Raw genomic sequence first — 26,206 nt, forward strand, 5'->3', positions numbered from 1 at the left:
TGACACACACAGCAGCAATCTGTAAATTAGCTAGTTTTTACAGCTTATCTAGAGTCTTTTGTGCTTGATGAGTGCATTAGTTCAATAAACACGCGTTTCTTTTAATGTCTTGGCAAATACATGTGTAAATAATGTTATTATCCACTAATTCACAACATCATTTAAGAATCTACTGAAAATGCACAAAAAACAACTTTAAAAACGACCAAATAAAACAAGCTGATAAAAATGCCAAGCAAGCCATAAAAAGGTTAATTTATTGACCTTATGGCTTTTAATGACTCTAAATTTGCATGGAGAGACACAAACACATTAATGGAGTGATTTCCTAGACAACTGCATGGACAGACAGACAGAAACTACAAATATGTAAATATATAAATATGACATGCAAATATAATACTGGTTTTGTTCCAGATTTTCTTGCACTAACAAATAAAGTAGCAAAGAGTACCAGGGTACTAATAGACTTTAAGGGCATGTTCTATTATAGTACCATGGTATTCTTCAAAGGAGTTTTCAAACTGGTGGTAAAAATTTAGGAACTTAGGAAATAAAGTAATTATGTGTAGTGCAATATTTTTTTTAACACATTTAATCAGTATTTGGCAATATTAACATTTCATTTTTTATTCTGTTTTTAAAAAAAATGTAGATTTATTGCAAATCAGTGTTTAGTTTTGTGAGGAAAAATATTAAGTATTATATAACTAGCATATTTAGTTCAAATGGAGGACTAATGAGAGATATAGATTTTTGTAAGGCCACATGAATCTGTGCAGAAGAAAGTCTTTGTTCCTACAGCGTAGCTGTTTGAACAGCTGAAGTACAGTATGTTAAGATCTGAGTCACTTCCTCTGATTTGACATTTTCGCTGAATCGCTTCTGAGAACAAAGCAATCTCAGCAAGGTTCACCTGTCTAAAGGCATAACATCATGTGACCTGTGAGTTCTCTTCAATGGACCAACTAAAGGCCAGTTTAATAAAACCAAAACAATGGCCAGTTTCACCACTATCTCACTGCATTATTTAGATGTAGCAGAGCTCAAGGTCTTACCACAAAGGAATAGAGCTGAGAAGAGCGGGTCTGGAGCTCCGGTTTACACTCCCCAACACACAAATGGACTGGGCCAGGCTTACTGTCCTTAGGAGTTGCATCCATCTCACAAACAATCCTGAGAAAAAGAAATATACAATGTTACATTACATTTTAATCTTGGCTTGAATGAAAGTCACCTAAATGAATGGATATCACCATTATCACCTCCTCATGGCTTCTGTACAGATCCCTGTCCCTAAGATTACAAAGCATAACGCTTCTGGACTTCATCCAGACCAAGAAACCAAAGCATTGTAAGTAATCTCCAGTCCTGCTGAGTGATCAGTATGCGACTCTCCCTCTCTCTCCATTGATTTCCTCTTGATCTGAATGTAATTTTTGCTTTGATTGCTTTAGCGCACACATTCCATTAGCTGAATTGACAAGACTGCCCTAAGGGAGTGCCAATGCGTAGAACACACCACACTTTTGTAGCATCAAAAAAAAAAAATGTTTCTGCAGGTTCTGCATTGCATTTGGTTGTTTCTACAACTATAGGCACTTTTGGGAAATAAACTCTCTTAAAACATACTGGTTTATTTAATTTTTTTTTTTTTGTTTATTTTATTTATTTATTTTTTTTTTACTTTTTTATTCTTCCTGAAAGTGTCACATTTCCACCACATCTTAAATTATATATATTGTGTTTAATGGCATTCTGTGATAGAAATTATGGTGAGGGAAAGTTTAAACCTTTTTTGGAATAAAATAACAGACTCTTTTGGCTTGCTACTAGGCTAATTTCATAGCTAGCATTTTATGTATCCTTAATACACACAATTATATTTTCACACTTTTTGCATAATTGGACAAAACTACAGCTTGAAAATAAGAAACAAAAATATTCTGCTCACAAGTGATATTTACCTTTTCTTTGTTTTCTACACACATCACAAGTCTCTTATTTCATCTCAAACTCTTCATTGACACTTGTCATCTTGGAATCCAAGTACACCAACAACTATTGGAGTAAAATAGTTGGGTAGGGTGGAAATGAAGCTAATGGATCTGTATTTTTAAAAAATATTTTTCATTTTTTTTAAATAAATATTAAAGGGAGTTTCTTTCTTCTGTTGAACATAAAAAAGAAGATATTTTAAAGAATGTTGGTAACCAGACAGTTGACGATAGCCATTGACTTCCATAGTATTTTTTTTCCTACTATGGAAATCAATTGTTACCATCAACTGTCTGGTCTCCAACATTCTTTAAAATAGAAATACAGGTTTGGAACAACTTGAGTAAATGATGACAAAATTAAAATTTTTGGGTGAACTATCCCTTTAATCCCTGGTTTATTTAACTCTTTAGGGCTTTTCCACTGCGCTTAACCCGGGTTATCGTTTGTGCGCTTAACCCTGGGTTATTGTTTACCCCGGGTAAACAAATTATTTCACACTTATAATTTAGATGCAGGGCTAGCACTGCTTTGTACCTGGGGTTATGAAACCCTGTTAGCACCACTTTTGCCGTGTTAACTCCGCATTGTGATGCCAAAACTTGTACAGTGTGAAACGATGCGGTGTTAGAATGTTACAACTAAATGCTTAGCAACCGACAACCAATCACGTGCCTTATATTCACGTGCTTTGGGCAGTCATAGAAAAAATGTGCAATGTATAAACAGTCGTTTCTGTGTATGATAGAAAAAATGTCAAACGGCGATGGAAAACGCGACAATTGGAGTGAAGAAGAGACTGCCATTTTTACCTTTATAGTCTGAAAAGTTCACTCAGAAAAAAAAACCCTCGATATTACAGTCAGCAATGTGTAATATGAGCATGTAAACAGGTCATGTGCTGCGTTTGTCCAGTCAGTAACACTAACATCACAAATATGCAGATAAGCACTTTATCCTGGGGTTTAGGAATGTGCAGTGTGAAACGGTAGCTTATGGATACCCAGGATTAACTGTTAACCCCGGGAATAGTATGAGCAGTGTTAAACGTGAATAAAGATAACCCAGGATTTCGTTTACCAGGGGTTTAGAATGACCCAGGGTTAACTATTTTAAGTGTGAAAAGCCCTTTTGTTTAGATTATCAGAGTTTTAAAAATAATTAATAATATAAAAACTATAAAATAAAAGACAAGGGATGCAACAATTAGGTCTATACATAAAAAGCCTTTTTCGAAAATAGCAAATATAAATGAAGAACACGTTTTAATAAAAATATCAACCCCTTACATTAAAGTGCCTGAGGTTGAAGAAACACCCAAATACGGCCACCCATATAAGCCAGTGACGCCCAGCACAAATCAATAGTGTTATCATGCACTCTGATCAGGGAGCAGGTTGCTACATCATACGGGCTGATCAGGTATCAGCATCACGGACGGGTGGCCAGATCAAATGACAAAATAAAAACACACAGCCCAGTGACTGAGCCTCAAATGAAGTAAATATGAAACCGACATGAGAATTCAAATCCGAGTTGAAAGTGCGGGGGCGCTGCAATCGATGTTTGGTTGATATCGAGTGCTCGCATCATCAGGGATGACTGTCGGAACGCATGCAGTGCAGTCGGCGTGATTGTGGGTGTGATGTGGCATCCTGCGGTGAGTCTGACAGGCTCGGCAGACAGCGTTCGCAGCTGTTCGCAGCACACATTATGCCCTCTCAATCACAATGAGTGGAGGACTTTCACTTCTAAGGCAATTAAAGTTTGGAAGCAAGTTTGAATGCTCAATCATTGCAGCTTGCGTGGTACAAGTTTAGCTTGTGAGCTTTGGAAATTAGCTGATAGATGCTGTTACTGAACCATTTTGTGGATAAAAAACACCTTTGATAGCCATATAATACAAGTTAGTGCATATTCGCATTACATAAAACTATGATCGTCATATGATGCTCTTGATCTTTCTACTATTTCCTATACTCTTTTAATGCCCTATATTAATGGCAAATAATCTACAGGTGTCTCAATGTTTACAACTTTTGTACAAAATGACCAGACAGAACTGCTGAAACAGATACGCGGCTTCCTGTTTCCGTCTGTGGGTTTGATGGGGTCCAATGGCGCATTCTCCATTTCCTCATGACACCCCTTCGCCGCACCATACAAATGAATCCACTCCCACTCGGCTCGGCTTCGTCCCGCTCGGATTAAACTGCTGTCAGAAGAGAGAAGGGCTGACAAATCTCCCTCCTACAGCCGGCAGCACGCCGCGCATTTCAATTACCACACGTTCCCCCCCTCGCTCCGTCTGTCCCCGCCTCAGCGGCAGTGAGAGGCGCTGTGGAGACATACTCCACCTGAACGCAGAAACTATGCGCTATTTATATCCCCTTACAACATGATGGCGTAAATGTTTGAAAGCCAAACGTTCTGAAATCCTGTCTACACTAAGGTCAGGGGGAGTTTTAAAGGGTTAGTTCACTCAAAAATTCAAATTCTGTCATTTATTACTCACACTCATGTCGTTCTACACCTGTAAGACCTTCATTCATCTTCAGAACACAAATTAAGAAATTTTTGATTTGGCTCAGTGAGGCCTCCATTGACAGATGCCCACAAAGCTAATAAAGACATATTTAAAACAGTTCATGTGAGTATAGCGGTTCTACCTTAATATTATAAACCGACAAGAACACTTTTTGTGCGCTAAAAAAATAAAATAATGACTTTTCAACAATATCTAGTGATGGCTGATTTCAAAACACTGCTTTGAAGCTTTATGAATCTTTTGTTTCGAATAAGTGGTTCGGATTGCGTGTCAAACTGCCAAGCAGCTGAAACCATGTGACTTTGGTGCTCTGAACCACTGATTCGAAACAAAAGATTCATAAAGCTTCGAAGCAGTGTTTTCTTATCACTTTATAATATTAAGGTTGAACCACTGTAGTCACATGAACTGTCTTTAGTACCTTTCTAGGCATTGAAAGTGTAAATTAACTTGCTGGCAATAGAGGCCTCACTGAACCATCGGATTTCATCAAAAATATTTTAATTTGTGTTCCAAAGATGATCGAAGGTCTTACAGGTGTGGAACGACATGAGTAATTAATGACATTATTTTCATTTTTGGGTGAACTAACCCTTTAATGCCAGTTGAATTGTACATGTTATGATTACATAAACCTGTACTCCCCTTGGGTTTTAATACCATGACTGTATAAAAATTAAATTGTTACATTTGTATTTGACTAATTTTGGGTACTTGAGTGTTTTTTCTTGGTTATTGAGTCTACATAAGTTATTTTGTCCAGTAGGGAACCAGTGAGCTCCCCTTTTTGTTTTGTGGTTGTTACAATTTCATTGTATTCTGTTAAACTGGACATGGTGCATAGTGCCCTATATTTCTATCAAGGATAAAAATGGGTGGATACAGTGATACAGTGTCCTAGTAACACAGTGCTCACAATTACACTTCAGTTCTGAGATGTACTGTTGAGTGAAAGACAGAAGAGTGAGGACAGAGAGAAAAATAGATAAGCAGAAATGCAAGTTTAATACTGTGTAAAGAAAAACAAAGAGTACTATATACATCCCTTCTGATTTAAAGTAGATTTTTTAATATTAAAGGTGCCTTAGATTCAAAATTTGAGTTTACCTTGGCATAGTTGAATAACAAGAGTTCAGTACATGGAAAAGACATACATTGAGTTTCAAACTCCATTGCTTTCTCTTTCTTATGTAAATCTCATTTGTTTAAAAGACTTCCGGAAAACACGCGGATCTCAACATAACACCGACTGTTACGTACATAATTCATAAACACAACTTCATTCTTTATAAATCTCTCCAACAGTGTAGCATTAGCCGTTAGCCACAGAGCATATAGCCTCAAACTCATAGAGAATCAAAAATAAACATCAAAATAAATACTTTACTCACATAATTCGAAGCATGCATGACGAACATATTGTAAAGATCCATTTGAGGGTTATGTTAGCTGTGTGAACTTTGTAAATGTGCTGTAATATAATCGAGAGCTCGTGTGGCAGGGAGCACGCGAATTAAAGGGGCGGCGTGCTGAAAAAGTCAGTGCATAGTTAATGATGCCCCAAAATAGGCAGTTAAAAAAATTTATTTAAAAAAATCTATGGGGTATTTTGAGCTGAAACTTCACAGACACATTCAGGGGACACCTTAGACTTATATTACATCTTGTGAAAAAGCATTCTTGGGCACCTTTAATATACATTCTAACATACTATCACGGTTGAATATGCAGAGACAACGACAACTAAATCATTTGTAGGTTGAGTTCTTCAAAGTGTAAACACCGTGACACTTTAAAAACATCACTGTTTGTTTAAGAATTCCGACCAGCCTGACACAGCAACAGCTCAACCAATGGCGTGAGATTGGGGTGGGGCTATCTGTTTGTCTGACCAATCAAAGATGAGGGCAAGTTCAGGGAAACATGTTTGAAAACATTTCTGCAATGCTGTGTTGCTAGTGGGCAGAAATTACACATTTCACCATTTAACCCAATGTTTTTTTTGTTTTTTGTTTTTTTTTTATAAAATGGTTGACCAAAAAAGCTGAGTACAGACATTTTCTGCATGTCCAAGTAAAAACTACTACTACAAATCATCACATTTCAGCACTTCTAGCCCAATTTTTCCCCCAGGAGGTATGATACTAATGACAAAATCCTGGCTTAAGGATATTTACAGATAGGGTTAATGACACAACCACAAGGGAAAACAACACAAACAGATGCTGAAGAATGGGACCTACTCCAGGCAGAGATCAACCCAGGTCTGTTTGGACTCTAATTAGGGCTTGTTTCTGCTTCACAAGAGCCCTGGTCACTGCTGACAACCAGCCCTTCAGATAGAAATGTTTTCCTGCTGTTGTTAAGATGTTTCTGTCAGATAAGTCAAACTCAATAGAGCATAAAGGAGAGGGCTGTGACCAACCCTGCTTTTTAAACTTAGTCCTGATTGGTCGCTTAAAGCTTGTATCATCAAAGCCATGTTCACTGGATCCTGTATTTGTTTAATGGACTCATCCCGCTGTGCTTTAAAGTGATCTGGATGAAAATTTTTTTTCTTCTCATGAAACAGCTTCTCAGTATGTGTAACGTAGGACATTATCTTTTCCAACTCCTGCTATTTTAAGAAAGATTAAAGATAAGCTAAACTAGTTTCGCAGCATGAATTCATTGGAGTTTAAAGCTCCGTAGTCACTCACTGTTCAGCGATGATGTAGCCGTTCTCCTGCGGGGTGCATTGGACTCCTGCTACCTGCACGTTGTTGACCATGTCTGAGAAGGACAGGCCCAGGTTCACACCACGGATGGTCACTCTGGTGCCCCCTTCTGGTGGTCCTGCCACTGGGGTTACCTAAAAACAAGAGAGCTAGACTCAGTAATTGATTCAGTGATTGATTCATTCAGTGAATAATTCAGTAAATCTTTTTGTAAAACCTTGAATAATTTGCAATCAATTTAAAATATATTATACTTTGAAAAGTTAGGGTCGGTAAGAATTTTTTATGTTTTTGAAAGAGGTCTCTTATGCTCACTAACTCTGCATTTATTGTATCATAAAAAAAGTAAAATAGTAATATTGTGAAATATTACAGTTTAAAAGAACTGTTTTATTATATTTTAAAGTGTAACTTATTTCTGTGATGTCAAAGCTGAATTACTCCAGTCTTCAGTGTCACATGATCCTTCAGAAATCATTCTAATTTGCGGATTTGGTGCACACAAAAAAACTTCATTTTTATTATCAATGTTAAAACCATTTGTGTTGTTTTTTTTTTTTAACAGCATAATTTGAAATAGAAATCATGTATTTACTGTCATTTTTATCAATTTAATGCGTCCCTGCTGAATACAAGTATTCATTTCTTACTGACCCCTTTTGAATGCTACAGTATATATTATATTATTTTAAACAACATTTGACCCCAATGACTTTTATTATTTGAAAAGAAGGGGAAAATAAATTTTTCAAAATATCTTTTCTGTTTCCTAAAGAAAGCCATAAAAGTTTAGAATGACATAAGAGTTAGTAAATGATTACATAATTTTCATTTTTGGGTGAACTATCCCTTTAAACATTGAACATTTGAAATATGTGATGACAGAATCTGGTCTGCAAATGAACCTTTTAAAAGGTTTCCTTTTAATGATGTTCCTTGCATTGTGTTTCACTTTAATAGCACAGAATTAGATATCAGTAAAACTCATTGTGACAACTTCCTAACCTATTAAAGTTGCATAGTACATTAAAATTCTCCAGTCAAGACTGCAGCAGATCTGCATGCTGTTGCCACAGGCAATAAATCTAACGTGAGGCCATTTTAGCCCTCGGAGCAGCCCACCCTCTCATAAAATACAATATGGCCACTCAGCGTGACCTTGGCTCTTGGTGCCAAAAAGCCTTCTGTGCTGTTAAAGCCCAAGAGAAGCTCAGTCCTGGACCCTCTCCAGATCCAAATATCACAGAGAGAGAGACAGACAGAAAGAGAGAGGGCGACACACAGACCAGAAAGCCACATGCCCAGTATAGCCACTACATACACAATCAATAAACCATTTGTGTGCAGTCATGTGGAAGTAAAACTAACATGATCAAAGTAAGAGCATCTTCTAAATGTGCCTGTTTACTGATCTGAGACCAGCGCGGTGCGGGAAGTGAACTAGATCCTGCAGTCGCTCAACAGGAGCAGCGTATCAATGGGAGTTTAGTGGACATTAATTGGTTAGGATGTAAATAAGTGCGTCACTAGAGAACCTTAGGGTGGAAGTATATGAATCTTTTATTGCTTCTTAGGAACACAGGACTGGAACCGAAAACATCCATAAACAAGGGCGGAAAGAGAGAATGGAATGCTAAACATATTCATATCGGCCCGAGCAAGCATCAAATCTAAACAAACTAACTACAGAAAATTACCTAAACTGCTAAAATAATGTATAAATATCATAACACATACTGTTTTCGACAAAAGACAGTATTTATGCACTATAACATATGATTTTTATTGTTTCAAATACATAATTTCACAATGTTTAATATAGCATGTGAGGAGAAAAAACAAACACATTTTGCATTTTTATCTATCTGTTATCTGTAAATAAATAATTAGCCATAAAAAATAAAAATTAAGGTTGATATCACTTATGTTGTATACTGCACATTTTGACAAGCAAAAGCCTGACTTTTCAAAATGCAAAAATAAAATAAATTAAAATAAAATATTATAAAATTTATATTTATTGAAATTATATTAAAATTATAATTTATAATATTTCATAATAAATTTAATTCATTTATATAATATTATATATATATATATATATATATATATATATATATATACACATACACTGTACTATACACTGCATAACTATTCATTTCCAAACCTATTCACATCTACTTTACAGATTATATAGACATATCCTTACAGAATACACTACAGCTGCTTTCATCTGTAGATAAAATCTCATCAGCTCATGTGATAATAGTCTGGGCGTCAGATTCCAGCTTCACCCCGAGCGTGATGCTGTTCTGACTGGCCATTACAGACATCAAATGGGCTTTATTCATGGAGCATAAATATCTCTCGCATTGACTCAATACTTCAAAGTGTCTTCCGCCCACTCTGAGGTGAAAGCGCTGCCTTGTTTGACCCAGCAGACGGCCTCCTTCGACGCAGAGTTACTGGTTCCAGAGCTACAATTTGTGCCCGACTGCAATTTCACCCTCATTACAAGAGTGACTGTCTGGATTCCGGCCTCAGAATGAGAATGTAGACCTTTTGAGAAGATCTTCAGAGTTCTCACGGGTTGTTTGGCTTCGAGTTATACAGACACATGCACACAGATACACTTCCAGCCACAGGCCAGTGTCATGTCTTGAGAGTGTTTCATGGACAAACAGGGAGTCTCTTCATTCTTAATGCGTGCTTTTTAAAGCAGAAGCCCTGCCTAGATGCCCCTGACTCAACATGCGCTAGGGCTTTGTGATCTCCTCGCAGGTAAAGACTTATGTTGTGTGCTGCACATGGTTTGGAATGGGTCTTTCACTAAGTAATGAAGATATGCTAATGCTTAACACCAGCACGTTCGAGTCTAACCGGGGATGAATATCCTGTCCTCAGAGGGTTTTCACGCACTCAATTGCTGCGTATAATTAGGAAGCTGTAATAAAAGTGTGCAGCAGGAGGACGAAAGGTGTGATTTGTTACTGGGATTGGAGTCTTTTCAGCTGATTCAAGCACGTCCCAAATTCACACTGAGACGCAATTTATGGGCTTGATAAAACTCAGCTTATGACTTGTTTCTTGCTGCATAAACTGCACACTAAACACTTTATTTGCTCTTAAATGTCCCATGGTTGGCTGCGATAAAGACTGAAAGGGGTGGAAAAAAGAAAAAAGAACCTTGGTTTTGAACTTCGGCCAAGCAAGCGAGTGTTTAAGCAAGGAAAGAAAGAAACAAGGGACTTGAAAGTGGTGCATCCAGTTTAAAATTGGAGTTTGTGGTTGAGTGATTCGAGCTGAATGCTCTTCTGTAAATAGACATGTGACTTTGTGGAAAGGCTGTGTCGTACTAGACAAGCGTTGTAGCTCTGATGGGAGAGAAGGTTCTATCAGGCTCAATATCATTTATTTATGACCGTGGACAATCTCTCTCGTTGTCAGTGTCGGGGTATGTGTACTTGTGTGTATGTGTATTTGGGCCATTATTTCCTGAGGCTTTGGTTCATGTTTTAAAACAAATTCATGGCTGTTTGCAACTGCATTTAAGTGCCTTGAGACATTTACTGACCGGGTGAACTTGAATGTGTGTCTGTTTGTACAAAAAAAACTATTAAACATTAATTTAATAAAAAATATATATAAATTTTAAATTAAAAAAAAAATGTGTGTGTCATATATATAAAAACGTAATGGAGATATAATTAATTTTGAAGATTTATTCAGTGTTAACAATGAGATTATGTAGTTTTTTATAATCAATTAACACTGCTTTTGTCTTTTTTTACAAGATGGACAAAATTTGTCACCAAAAAAAAGTCATTCGGTTTAACCAAAATTTTCATGACCATGTGGTCCTTTGCAGGTGTCTGAATGATGTCACATCCTGTCACATGATATTGGACGCATGACTTGATCCAAAATGGTCCCTTTATATTGGTTACTCCAAATGACATCAATTACATTTTTTCTGGACATTCTTTCTCATAACAAAGCAATGACTTCTTCTTTGCACTATGTTGAGATATGATGTTATGTAATCATGCCAGAATAAAAAAATATATATATTTTAAGATATTTTAATCACAAATGAAGTGGCTGTATTGGCCTTTGGACGGTTAAACAGAATGACCTTTTGACACTTCAAAATCTTTAAAATACCTTAATTTGTGCAAAATATAATTAAAACCTTTTGGATTCAATAAAAGAGATCTAGTTGTACTACCTTATAGTACATACAAATATATATTACATATCTTTGTTTTTTATTATTATTAAGGCCTTTGAACAAAAAAATGACCTGTCACATCACTGATCCATTTATATATAAAAAACAAAGAAACAAAGAAACAAAATAATCAATCACTTATAAACAAAACAGCAATACTGATATAAAACTGCATTTAAAGTCCAATGTTCAAAAAGTTTTTCATGGCTGATCCGAGATCAGTTCTGTGAAGCACGAACTGACACCAACCTTTCCGTGACTGAGCTACTAAGGAGAGGCTCAGAGACCATCTGAAGCAAAGAGCGACGTCAAGACCAGCTTCAAGTGCCTGACTTTCCTCCACATTCATTTGATGCTGAACCCTCGGCTTTCACTGAGGACTTAAGCCTCATTAATATTAATAAGTCTTTAGAGGAGGGATAGAGTGCTGCTTAATAGAAGCGTTAATCATTTATGACTGTCATTTTCTTGTAGGCAGATCTCGCTAATGTCTATGTATTTGCACAAATCAGCTTACGAATGTCTACATTCAGACAAAAACAGGAAAAATAACAACTAAATTAAGAACAAAAGATAATCACAGAAACGACTGATCTAGAAGACATTTTTACATGTATGTGCGTTAGTGAGACTGAGAGGAGAGAAAATGGAAATGAACAACTTGGAGAGAACAGATTAAAAATGGATGAATTAAAAATATTCATACTAATTTGCTTTGAAAGAATTGCTCCACTGCTATGTAATGTGGTCTTGGAAAATGTGGGTTTGAAACACAAAATGCAGCAAATTTTTTGTTCCATTTGGGGTTTTTAAACTTTAATTAGGAACACTATGGTACAAAATAAAATAAAATAAAATAAAAGCAGTGCTATTTAGCAAAAAAAATACATAAATTACCAAATTATCATTAATTACAACACATATCTTTTATTAGTATAATAAAAGTATTTATTAGTAAATATCTTTTAAAGTATAACTTAAATTTTGCAACAAACATACACATGCACATACACTCACATGCCAAAATGCATATTCATACCTCCGTGAACAGAAACAAAGGCCAAATAAAAGGATGTGTATGCTTCAATACACTAATAATGCTATTTTTTTTAACACTTTCCGTCATCAAAACCGAAGCCATCCATCACATAACATTTAACCTTAATTTGCCCATTCATCCTAAATGAAAACAGACAACAGCAAGTCATAACCCTTACTTTTTAATTGGTTTGTGTGCACATGGGGCAACAGCTTGTGATATGCAGACTGCAAACAGCCACATGAATCAATGAGTTCCATGAATCAGGTACTTTAAACACTGGGCACTGGTGCGTTACCTAAACTAATTAAACACCATGTCTTCCCTCAGTCTCCCAGTGAACACACACGCACACACACACACCTCTCACAGTATGCCATCAACATTCTAACACTGTGTTAATTACTAGAAAACGTGAGATATTGGCAGCTAGAGTGAGTATGACTGACGATGAGAGTGACAGAGAAGCTGAGACAGAGAGAGAGCAAGATATTACTCACGATACACACAGCTCACCTTTCTCTGAGAGTCTATGAATAGCAGCATCAATAAAGAGCTCAGTCAGACTACAGAGCAGAAAGATGAGCTTCCACATAACTCTCTGTGTGTGTGTGTGTTGATTTGTCTGAGTTATGAATCATGCTGAATATACATTAGATATATTTGAGATGTACACTTTCAGCCTAAAAGCATACCCATTTTAAAAAATGTACCAGTGAGGTTCATTCTCGTGTAATGCAGCACATTTGAGCTTCCGCAAGAGGTTTGTTCTCACGCGTCATGCAGGTTCGGTTGAGATTCTGTTTATGTTCGCTGATCAATGTTTATATGTGAATAAAAGCCTGAATTAATTCTGTTCTTCATATAAAGCGATCGAGTCTCTTCAGAAAATTTGAACTAAACCACTCAATTCATATGGATTACCATCTCTTTATGAACTTTTTGAAGCGTTTTTGTTGCGTAGCTGTCTATGGAGGGACAGAAAGCTCTCAGATTTCATTAAAAAGATCTTCATTTGTGTTACAACGATGAACGAAAGTCTTATGGGTTTGGAACGACACGAGGGTGAGTAATTAATGCCAGAATTTTTATTTTTTGGTGAACTAACCCTTTAATTTCTTTAAAAAAAAAATCTTATTGACCTCAAACTTTTCAACTGTACTTTACATATAGATGGATAAACCAATATAAGTGTCCTATTTCACTGTATGAAACTTGAAAAACATAAATCTGCGTGCATCATATATGTTAAGAAAAATACATGTAATGCTAAACTGTTCTTGTATGTCTGGAACAATTAATTTTGATTGGTCAATTTGGCAAATGACCAGCTGACTCTACATTAGCTTACCTATGCGTATTATGTATATTTCTGCCACGTGGGACCCAAATTAAATCATGCATGATGACAGAAAAACAGACAGACACCTGATTGTTCTTGACTGTGAGTGTATATGTGACTCACCTCAGTGATTCGAGGGTTGGTGCACTTCACGTTTGTGCTGGCGAGGTGTAGCCAGCGGCTGGTATAGGGGTTGGACATGGGACAGTGCTGGCGTAGGGTACAGCGGCCCTCCATACTGCACCAGCCACACTGGAACTTCCTCTCGGCCTTCAAACACACGCCACAGCTGTCCCTCTGAGCACCACACTTATACAGATTCACTGTGGGATACAGGTGGAAATTACTGAAGGGTTTTTTGAATGAACGCTACACTATTCTACAATACCCTATACACTACAATATGAGATTTAATTTGCTGTGAAAAAATTGGTGTTACAAGCTTTTATAAAAGTTTTCTGGAGACTTGGGTGACCTATCTGACAGTTTTTAGGACAGCTATTGATCATAAACATCCCAAGCTCAGCATAACCATGATGCTTTTTCATTTTCATAGGTTATTTATGCATTACCTTTGATGTTCTCAGGATTGTCAATGATGAAATTTCCATTCCACACCACTGAGAAATCCACTGGCAGTTCACTAATTCTCATCCCTTCATACAGATACTGCAGAGAGACGGAGAGATGGGAAGAGGTTACAACATTTTCCTGACAGTGCAAAAGCTGAGATAATGTAAAGTTTATGATTTTTTTTTTATTATTGGATTTTGTCTTCGCTGTGTCAATTATTGATTACAACATGCAGCCAAGAAGTGAATGAATAAATGGCAGAGTGTACAAGAAAGTGAAGCAAATAACATGAGAAAGACAGAGAGAAAGAGAGATGGTCTGACTGTATTAGTGCTCTTATTGAGTTACTCCAGACTTGCATCATGAGTCTGAGGAATAAGGAAGACTTTCAACACTCCTATTTTCTACAGCTTGGACACTGAGTTCCAACCGCCTTCATCTCTACTTACAAAGTGTATGTGTTCATTTGAAAGAGAATAACAAAAACTGTGAGAAAGGAGGAGGTAAAAAGGTAAAATATACCTTGGCCTCATCCATTTCACGATTATATCCGTTATACCATCACAAAGCAGGTAAACAGAGCTTAACTAGCTATAAACTGTGCTTTTCTGGATCTCAGTCTAGCTTTATTTATAGCTCAGATGATTTTAGTTACGTTTAATTTAAGTTTCAAATTCGTGTCAGAGGTGCCTCAACAAATGAGGCAACTGTTGACATAAAGTAAGAGTACAGAGTACAGATGTGAATAGAGTAGCTAAGATTATTTAGGTATTGAACGAATCCGATGAGAAATGTTTGAGTGCAAATTGAGATCTCTGACTTAATATGGCAAATATGAAACATTGTTGAGATCTCTTCTGAAACTTAGAAGTTTTTCTCAGAGCTACAAATCATGTAGTTATCATAGCTCAGTTTATGTAATCTTGAAAAAAAAAATGATGAGAAATGCTTGAGTTTATATTAAGAGCTCAAAATGTTGTTTGCAGACTTTATATATTGGAAAATTTGAATAGTTTGAGATATTCAGACACAAAAGTTTTTCTCAAGATTAACTAAAATCTGAGAGTCAGGAGACTTAATGGGATAGTTCACCCAAAAATGAAAATTCTGTCATCATTTACTCACCCTCAAGTTGTTCTGAACCTGTATGAATTTCTTTGTTCTGCTGAACACAAAGGAAGATATTTGGAAGAATGTTTGTAACCAAGCAGATCTTTCCCCCTCCACAATGGTAGTCAAATATCTTTGGGAAGTAAGATATTTGGAAGAATGTTTGATCAAGCAGATCTCACCCCCCCATTGACTACCATTGTAGGAAAAAAAATACTATGGTAGTCAATGGGGGGCGAGATCTGCTTGGTTACAAACATTCCTTCATATATCTTCCTTTGTGTTCATCAGAACAAAGAAATGTATACAGGTTTGGAACAACTTGAGGGTGAGTAAATGATGACAGAATTTTCATTTTTGGGTGAACTATCCCTTTAAGCAAGTCTCAAATTGCTTTCAATGCAATCTCAATGCTGTCTAGGAGGAACAACTGAATTATCTCATTGTGATTTTCTTTCCCATGAGTACATATGCACAGTCAAACACATACCGAGCTGTTCTGGCACTGTACGCTGGAGCTGTTGAATCTGAGCGCTGTGACTCTGTGACTGACTCCTTGTATGTGTAACACACACTCGTAGCCACGTTGACCCGACTGGGGTTGGGGAAGGTTTCGGGCTTTCAGGGTGATGGGCTTCACTTCCCCTGCTGGGATGAGGATCTCCTCAGAACGGACCAGTTGAGGACAGTCCTAAAGGAGTGAAGGGAGCAAAAGGTGAACAGGTAGTCAAAACAAACACATAAAAACCTAACGTAACATAGTGGTGGGCGATTTCAAAACATGACATAAAAACTCTGTGCAAATATGCAAGCGTATTGCAAGCATGTAGTCCTGTAGGAAAAAATAAAATAAAATAAAATAAAATAAAATAAAATAAAATAAAATAAAATAAAATAAAATAAAATAAAATAAAATAAAATAAAATAAAATAGGGGAATGTTACTTTTGAATGTGTACTTATGAAAAGTAACATGGGAATTAAAATAAAATAAAATAAAATATGGGAATTAAAATAACATGGGAATTAAAATAAAATAAAATAAAATATGGGAATGTTACTTTTGAATGTGTACTTTTGAAAAGTAACATGGGAATGTTACTTTTGAATATTAATTTTTGAATATTCTAGCCTTAAGTAGGCTAGAATAATAATAATGATATCTAATACCACACACACAAACTTATACGAACAGATATTTACCAAACTAAATGCGAAAATATGTAAGACTTCTAATGTTTTGTAATAAAGCTAGACATAATTACTGTGAAATCAGAAATGGCCAGAAATATACTCTATGCAAATATGCAAGTGCATTAAAGGCATAAAGTCCTGTTGGAAAAAATAAAATAAAATAAAATAAAATAAAATAAAATAAAATATGGGAATGTTACTTTTGAATGTTCTCTGAAGTAGGCTAGTACAATAATAATGATAACGTTAACAATAATAACATTTTTGTGCTAATGTTTTGAGAACATAATTAGAAGAACGTTTGTTTATAACTTTGAGATAGTTCTGAGAACAATCCCTGTTGGAATGGATAACTTCTAAGACAGCAATATTCTCCCTAAAGTATAAGGTTAAAAACACACACAAAGGTTCACAAACACATATGTTCACAAACATACACTTACACACATGTAAGCTTTCACACACAAAAATGCAAATAGATGTGTACACACACACACACCATGATTGATCATATAGCTTAAGGAGGTTTTGCCTGCGTGTGTGTTTATTTTGTGCATATGGCTGTGTGTGAATAAATGGGAAGCCTGTGTGTGCTGTGAGAGAGAATATTCCGGATATCGACTGCTAATTGCTCGCTGTGAGAGGGTGAGCAAGTGTGTTTACCACCTGACAGGGTGTAATGTAGCACATTGATCAGCTGAACACCTGCAAATGCACACACACATGCACACACAGTCTCTAGCGAGGTGACCGTCGACTTCACACACACTTTTCAGTAGCTAATATTGGAAGCTCTTCCCCAGAGGTTTGTGATCCTGTAGATTTGCTACCGAGAGACTGTAACCTCACACACACAGCGTGTGTTAGTGTGCGTACCTCTGAGGCGTTGACGCGTCCCTCCTGGAAGGAACAGCTGGAGGGATCATGGGTGCAGAGGTTTCTGTACTTGCACCAATGACAGCGGAAGGAACTGGTTACACAGGAAAGACACCTAGACAGATGGAAAGAGAGAGAAAGAGAGACAGAATAAAGTATTACCACTCACTGATTTATGATCCAAAGCCATTTTTTTGGAGGGTACTGTGAAAGTAGTCAGCATAAAATGTAGCTCTGGGTTTTAGATTAGCAATGGGGAGCAGGTTGTGCCTTTGAGACCAGCACTGCTGTGTCCTTGACCTTTGCGGCTTAATGCTGAATAAATTAAAAGTGTGCTGCGGAAATTTGCATGTGCCATTGGACGGAGCTGTGCCATTGAATCTCACATACAGATGTAATGCGGCTCTGCAAAGGTTAGACTTCAGACGTGCAATTATAACTCTGGTACAGACTTTATTAAGACATATAGACATGCTGTGACATATGATTTGCATTAGGACCGTATTGTCTGTGAGTGAGACAGTGGACTGTCTGACTGAATGTAGAATGAGGCATCTTAAAGAAAATGAGACACAATCTAATTATAATTGCAATCATTTATTACTGTTATACTAAGTATTGTAATAGTTAGTAATTGTGACTTAAAGCTTAAAGGGTTAGTTTACCCAGAAATGAAAATTCTGTCATTAATTACTCACCCTCATGTCGCTCCACACCCGTAAGACCTTTGTTAATCTACGAAACACAAGATATTTTTGATAAAATCCAGTGGCTCAGTGAAGTATCCATTGCCAGCAAGATAATTAACACTTTCAGATGCTCAAAAAGCTACTAAAGATATATTTAAAACAGTTCAGTTTTTCAAACAGTTCAACCTTAATGTTATGAAGTGACGAGAATACTTTTTGTGTGCCAAAAAAACAAAATAACAACTTTACAACTTTAGTAGTCCTTATTTTGGTGCACAAAAAGTATTCTCATCACTTCATAACATCAAGGTTGAACCACTGTAGTCACATGAACTGTTTTAAATGTCTTTAGTAGCTTTCTGGACATCTGAAAGTGTTAATTATCTTGCGGTCAATGGAGGCCTCACTGATCGGATTTTATTAAAAAAATCTTAATTTGTGTTCTGAGGATGTCTTATGGGTGTGATACAACACGAGATTGAGTAATTAATGACAGAATTATCATTTTTGGGTGAACTAACCCTTTAAAGGCATCAGGTCAGAGGTCACTCTTCCACCGGAACTAGACTCGCGTACGGCCGTTAACCGGAAGCCAGTGATTAAAGTTTATAAAGTTGTAAATATGGATATTTTTTGTACAAAAACACATTGCTTTGCTTCAGAAGCCATATATATAAATATAATTTGCTTTGTATGAATGAGCCTTACAAACAATAACAGTCAACTTAAGGAGAAATGGACAATAACTTCATTTACAGATAAGTGTTCATTTTTTGGTTGTTATTCAACGATTCACGATACATTAATTGCAAACACTGTCCCATGGGTGCAACCTGAGGTCAAGTGTTTCATTTAAGGCCAAAATCGAGCCTTAAATGTGATCCCAGCATCGCTTCACCTCCTGTGCTGCATCTCTATTTAGTTGTATAATCAGTATTCCAATATGCAGGAGGCAAACCAAGAGAGAATACAGTTATACATTACGAGCATGTGTGTATATGCATGTATCTGTGTGCGTCTCTGCAGCGGCAAGCATTCTATTCATCATTTATATGCAGATGAGCAAAGCTTACGAGAAAGAACATCTATAATACCAGCACGTTCCAATAAAACACTTACATAAGTCCCTCTAATTCAGAAGCAAAGCCCTTCTAGGGCGAGCAGGCCTTGTTCTATTTGTAGAGGAACATGTCATATATTTGATGTTGAGGAATCTTGGAGACACTTCTAGAGCTATAAACCTCTACAGCACTTTGGCGTCCAAGAGTTTGTGTTTTCTGCATGCCAATTAAATTATGCAGAAGTGTTTATGCTAAAATATTCATCAGAGCCAGCTCTCCATTGGGCCACTGGGATCATACGGGCCAACCCGATTGGACGGTGAGAACTGTATAGAAATCCGATGTACCATGCTGTACTTAATCACTGTGTTGGGAACTCATGATAAATTAGAGCATTTTACAACATTTGAAGTGAAAGGGAGAGTGGGAGAAAGGCTGAACGTGCCAAAAACTGAGCCAGGTTGAACACACAAGGAGGGGCCTTTCTGCCTCAGACTACCCATAATCCCCTGTGGCACCGGCATAGAGGGCCAACGGTGCTCCGTGTGAGGTCTGCGTGTTCAGAGGGATTGGATACAGGGAGTTTGTTTGATTAGTTCCAGATCTGTCAGATGCTCGGGCGACATGGCCGTGAGAGAGCAAGGAAGTGAAGGGAACGGGGAGGGGGCGAGTCTTTCTGAGCCAGCCAATCAGCGCCTTCGGAAGCTACCTCTTCCTGAGCCTTTTAGAAAGCTTCCAGCAAACTGGGGGGCTCTGTGATCTCCTGCATTGAGCAGCATCTGTTCTCCGCAGAAGGCACGCTTATGAGATGTGGTTTCGAACACACACAAGAGGCTACGAATAAACGCTAAAGCACACATAACATGTACGCGACTGAAGTTCGGGAGCGTGGCGTGAACAAAGACACAAAGCGCTTTCAGACACAAGCGGTTGTTTATCAGCCTGCCTCCTGGAGAGTCGAGATGCAGTCCAACTCTCTCCTCTCTGATCAGCCATCATAGCAGATGAAGTGGAATTGAACTGTGACAGACAGCGATGCCCCCAGCCGGAGCGCCAAACCCACAGCACACTTAGATTCAGCAATTCAGACATCTCAGCCTCGACACTTGAGAAATGTCAAGCAATCAGCCGCCATTTGCCATAATGGATGCTTTTTATAGCCGCGAGGCCCTCGCAAGTCGCGGTAAAGTGCAGCCTGGGAGGTATGCGATGCTAGTGGCCTGCAAAAAAACAAACTGGAGAGTTCGGACACGCTGCGAGAATCTGGTGTGCCGCCAAACAAAGCCTTGATAAAGTCTTTGAATATTATCAAAACGCCCCGTATTCGCAGTTTTATCATGTTGCATAACACTTTTGAAACATTCACAGCATGAGGAGTGAGCTGGCTGAGCGCTCTGACACAACGCTGATACTCCACGACACAGGAAGTGAGAGAAATATCAGCAGGGCTGCGTATGTGGGACAAATGCATCATAAAGATAAATATCTCTGCAACACGTCCCTGGATAGATGGAATGACACATCGTATATCTCATGATGTGTCTGAAAATGAATTCAGATTGAGTCGTAACACTGAGCAACATCCGCTAACCGCTAGTTGTGCAATCAAAACCAACCCTGTGTAGTCAGTTTAACCAAGTCAATTCTTTTTCATTAATCAAAATCAATATTAATCTTTAATAAAAATGTACAAAAATAAATAACTTGCTCTTCATCTGAAACAACTTTCCTTTTCTGCTGTTATCACTGACTGTGTGGGCTATAAGATAATGTTAACCAGTAGCTAAATAGCTGTTTAGGCACAGTTTTAGCACACTTGAATACACTGTTTTTCGTTTAAATATCAATCCTAAAATTCCTGAGTTTAAGTTAAAGCCGCAGACAGTAAATTTTGCATATTTGTCGCCATCTCTGCAATCGAAACCTGCAATTGCGGAATTATCATCTTTACGTGGGTTGTGCATAGGCACGGCTCCTCAGCGCGGATGAATCTAATGTTTTGAGGAGAATGTTTGGATGTCAGTCACCGCACCGGTGGATATTGTAAGGGTATTTTGGAATCATAGATTGTAGTTTTGGAAGTATGACCAAAACAAGAATTTTCACCAGAGAATGTCATCTGAACAAGTAAGCTCATATCACATCAAACCATGCAAATTAATATTATTGTTATACTTTGTTTTCAAATTGTTAATGTTAACACTTGTGTATAAGCATTACCTGTAGATTTCAATTTCTGTACAGTTTAATCTCTAATTGTCCATTTGTCATACCATACAATCAGCCATCAAAATGATAAGTTTATTATTCTTGCTGCTGTGAGAAAAGGCTATAAATGATCCGTCACATGCGATATAGCCTACTAGCTGGGACTCATTCTTTATGTAAACAGACGTGACATAATGACGCAAAGACGAACGGTGGCATGCTCAAATTTCCAGCGGAAACCTACCAGTACCACCCGAATTAGAAAACATTATTACAAGCTTACCATTGTGAATCTGGCTAAGGTAAGGAGATAGTTTTGAACACTGGCTGGTTATGTACTTGCTCAAAAAAAAAAAAAAAAAAGATTTTTACTTTTTATGCATTAACAGGGATGCATGATCAAAAGTCACAGTAAAGACTTTTATAAAGATTTTGATTTCAGATAAATTCCGTTCTATCCATCAAAGAATCATAAAATTTTGGTTTCCGCCAAAATATTAAGCAGCACAACTGTTTTAACATTGACAATAATATGAAATGTTTCTGGAGCAGCAAATCAGCATAATGATTTCTGAAGGATCATGTGACACTGAAGACTGGCTGCTGAAAATTTAGCTTTGACATCCCAGAATAAATGACATTTCAAAATATATTCAAATAGAAAACAATTATTTTAAATAAAATAATATTTCACAATATTACTGTTACATAACAATACCATGTTTTTAATCAAATAAATGCAGCCTTGGTGACGATAAAACACTTCTTTTCAAAATCTTACCGAACACAAACTTTTGAATGGTAGTGTATAAAAACAGCTTTAAAATTAGAACAATAAAATGAAAAAAATGATCTGAAGCTTTAAAAAAAAAAAAAAAAAAATCTGAGCTTTAGTATAGACACATGCGAAACTCCTGGGCTATTTGAGCTATTTTTCCTCCATTTAATCTATCTAGGAGTTCTCATGCAATTTTTCTCTTCTATGGAAATTAGTCAAATGAAGTGTGCATATACTCACAGCTGGTGCACGCTGCAGTTGTAGAACTTAACCTCTGTGCTAATTAGCATCTGACCCGTTTCCTTCGAGTTCAATCTGAGCTCGACACCCGACCAGTCTGAAAAGAGAGCAAGAGATGAGAACATTTCTGTCACATTGCATTCTGTTGTGTTTGGTTTGCCACCCTTTTTTCAGCTTGCTTCATGCTCAAGCTGTCTTCTGATTAATACTTGGCATACCTCGCATCGTATTCTCACAGTCAAGCGGAGCCTCGAGCAGCTCTGCAGTGCGTGGCATCCAAGCCGATATGAGCATATTTGAGCGTTTTTTGTTTTTTTTGTGAAGACACGCTATTGTCATACCGAACACAGCTGAGCCCTGCTGTTAATGTGAAACAGGCCCGCGGGCGGCAGCGTCGATGTAATGGCGGAGGAACGGCTGGCTTCTCCACAGAACACCAGCCAGGCCAATCCTGTTTGGCAGGGTGGTGGCGTGGAGAATGCCGATCGGCGTGCAGACCAAACGCTCGCACTCGATAAGCAGCCAGCTCTTCGTACTCAAATAAGCACAAGCTCCGTCGCAAACAGGCAGCGATTCAGATAACATACAGCGTGTGGGAGTCAGCCGTGACCCGAAAGCACCACTTCCTCTCCTCTTCCCTCCTTCACACCTGTTTCCGTGCTTCGTAACATGCATGAGCGGACTGAAGGGTAAAAAGTTGGCATTTTTAAACATTTTTCGGCGCATATGCCAAGGACAATAACTGGCACGCAATTCCCAAATGCCTGACCGTCTCGTGCCTTGCAGCTATTGGAAATAAACTAGGAATAGATTTGGTCACACCCACCACTCAATGAGCAGGTATTTCCACACATGATCGATGCTCATATGCTCCTATCGAGCTGGAATCAGTCAAGAGAAAGCAGCAAATATGAGGCACCAGGGGATTAGATGACATTTACCTGAGGGAGCCCACTGATTGGATAACGGTCCCTCAACAAAAGCATGGGGGTTGTGGGTAAACAAAGCTGTCATTTACTGTGGGCTGGGAGGAGATTATTGTGATTCAGATAATCACAACCAACTTCTGCCGCATATATGGCCATCTGCTTCCCAAGAGAGGTTAGACTGGAAGCACATGTAGGAATTTATCCGTGGACAAATATAAGCTTTTAAAAAAAATCTGTGTAATCTTGCTGTATAAGTGTTGCTAACAACCTGAACACTTAACTGATACATCTGTAGTGACATATACAATTACATGCAGTTTTCCTTGGAACTGGATCCTCTGATTTTGGTTTCCCACATTGCAAACTGATCCCTGATTATATTCCTAACCACAGATGACTCTAAACCCGATTGTTGATCAGCGTTCGAGAAGAACTCCCTCCCTGGAGCTATTACGGGTAGGGAGAGGGCAGAGGGCTCGTCACCTGTAATGGGCGTAAGTGTGTCTGAGAGCACGCGTGTAGCCCTGGGGCCGACCTGGGGTCGTTGTAGGCTCATTAGAGCCGCGGTTGCACGTGGCCAGTGGGATCGATGAGGTGGCTCGAGTGTGAGAGCGGATGGCACCGCTGAAAGAAGCCCTCATTAGGAAGCAAGGCTGCTGGGTACGCTAGGGAGGGTCTATTCATAGAGCATCTATACAAGAGAATAGAGATCACCTCTCTGAGGGGAACAGGTATACGGATGGATAGCGAAAAAACAAGAGTTGCCAATTGATATGTAAGCTTGAGAGCATGAAGAAGAGAGCAGGAGAAATCAGTAGTAAATCTATGAGGCTATAAAATAATGCACCAATACGAATTTTTAGTTTAAGTAGTCTAGTTTGAATAAATACCTTGATCTGTGGGGATGATGGGAACATCTTTAGCAGCGGGAGATGTGCAGAGAATCTGATTCCCATCCACTCTGCCCTCAACCTCAGTCAGGTTCCCAAAGGAGCAGGTGATTCCAGCGGAAAGATCTGGAACATCTGTCACTTTCACTAGCAGCTAGACAGAAGAAAGAGATTATTTGGATTAGACCAGGAGTAAATAAAATGTGTGGGGTCACACATCAATTTATTATTATTATTATTAATTTATATTACTATTTTCTATTTATATTATTATAATTATCTTATCATTATTATTGCAATTATATAACTATGATTTAAATTTGTATTAATTTTACATTATAAATTACATAATTATATATACTGACTACATGTCTGAACCACGTGTGCTAACCGCCAAGCCACGGCTCCAACAGAAACAATTTATTTCTGATCAAATAACCTCATTCTCCTCATATGGGCAAAGTTCATTCTGCAGCACCAGCACGCAGCAGATGGTCTCACACAGCATAAACTCCAGCCATCATTACAGACTTAACCTTATAAGACTTTTGCTCATGAGGGTTGAAAGTGGGCATTTAACAATCCATCCATCCTTTCTCTATCTTTGAACTACATCTCCTGTATTTCACACGAATGCTCTTGCACATCTTCTCAAAGCGCACATGGTCCTCTGAAGTCATTCTCTGGGGGACCGGTGACACATAGGATGAAGCTCACAGGCTATAAATACACACATTTCACATGCCAGGAGGGAAGTGCAGGCTGGTCTTCTCACCACTGAAGAAGAGGACAATTATTACTGTGAAATTTTGTTAAGATTGCTCAGCTAAATTTTTGTTTTTACCATGCTGTCTTGCGGCTCTTTTAAAGGGTTAGTTCACCCAAAAATGAAAATAATGTCATTTATTACTCACCCTCATGTCGTTCCACACCCGTAAGACCTTTGTTAATCTTTGGAACGCAAATTATGATATTTTTGATGAAATCCGATGGCTCAGTGAGGCCTGCATAGCCAGCAATGACATTTCCTCTGTCAAGATCCATTAATGTACTAAAAACATATTTAAATCAGTTAATGTGAGTACAGTGGTTCAATATTAATATTATAAAGCGATGAGAATATTTTTGGTGCGCCAAAAAAACAAAATAACAACTTATATAGTGAAGACCGATTTCAAAACGCTGCTTCATGAAGCTTTGGAGCGTTATGTCGAATCATGATTCGGATCGCGTGTCAAACCGTCAAACTGCTGAAATCACGTGACTTTGGCGCTCCGAACCGGCCATCACTATATAAGTGGTTATTTAGTTTTTTTGTCACACCAAAAATATTCTCGTCACTTTATAATATTAATATTGAACCAATGTACTCACATGAACTGATTTAAATATGTTTTTAGTACATTAATGGATCTTGACAGAGGAAATGTCATTGCTGGCTATGCAGGCCTCACTGAGTCATCGGATTTCATCAAAAATATCTTAATTTGTGTTCTGAAGATGAACGAAGGTCTTACGGGAGTGGAACGGCATGAGGGTGAGTAATTAATGACAGAATTTTGATTTTTGGGTGAACTAACCCTTTAAGAGTATGTACACTGCTGATTAAAAGCTTGGGATTGGTAACATTTTGTAATGTAACATTTTGCAAACATGCTCACCAATGATCCAAAATACAGTAAAAACATTAATATTGTGAAATATTTTTACAATTTAAAATAACTGTTTTCTTTTTGAATATATTTATATACTGAATATATATATATATATATACACACACACAC

General features: G+C 37.7%; 1 protein-coding gene across 2 annotated transcripts in view; it reads right to left on the reverse strand.

The window, feature by feature from the left end:
* The window catches only part of plxna2 (plexin A2), a 234,746-nt gene that overhangs the window by 61,485 nt on the left and 147,055 nt on the right, over positions 1-26,206 (reverse strand). For both annotated transcript variants that reach the window (XM_048179285.1, XM_048179286.1), the window contains 8 exons: positions 24,423-24,576; positions 22,604-22,700; positions 17,628-17,742; positions 16,049-16,249; positions 14,448-14,544; positions 13,999-14,198; positions 7,246-7,397; positions 1,059-1,176 (listed from right to left, as the gene is read on the reverse strand). In XM_048179285.1, coding sequence (XP_048035242.1) covers positions 1,059-1,176; positions 7,246-7,397; positions 13,999-14,198; positions 14,448-14,544; positions 16,049-16,249; positions 17,628-17,742; positions 22,604-22,700; positions 24,423-24,576 — 1,134 coding nt within the window. The remainder of the gene's footprint in view (positions 1-1,058; positions 1,177-7,245; positions 7,398-13,998; positions 14,199-14,447; positions 14,545-16,048; positions 16,250-17,627; positions 17,743-22,603; positions 22,701-24,422; positions 24,577-26,206) is intronic.

The sequence above is a fragment of the Megalobrama amblycephala genome, linkage group LG24, assembly GCF_018812025.1.
Source record: "Megalobrama amblycephala isolate DHTTF-2021 linkage group LG24, ASM1881202v1, whole genome shotgun sequence".
In the NCBI taxonomy this organism is placed as follows: Eukaryota; Metazoa; Chordata; class Actinopteri; order Cypriniformes; family Xenocyprididae; genus Megalobrama; species Megalobrama amblycephala.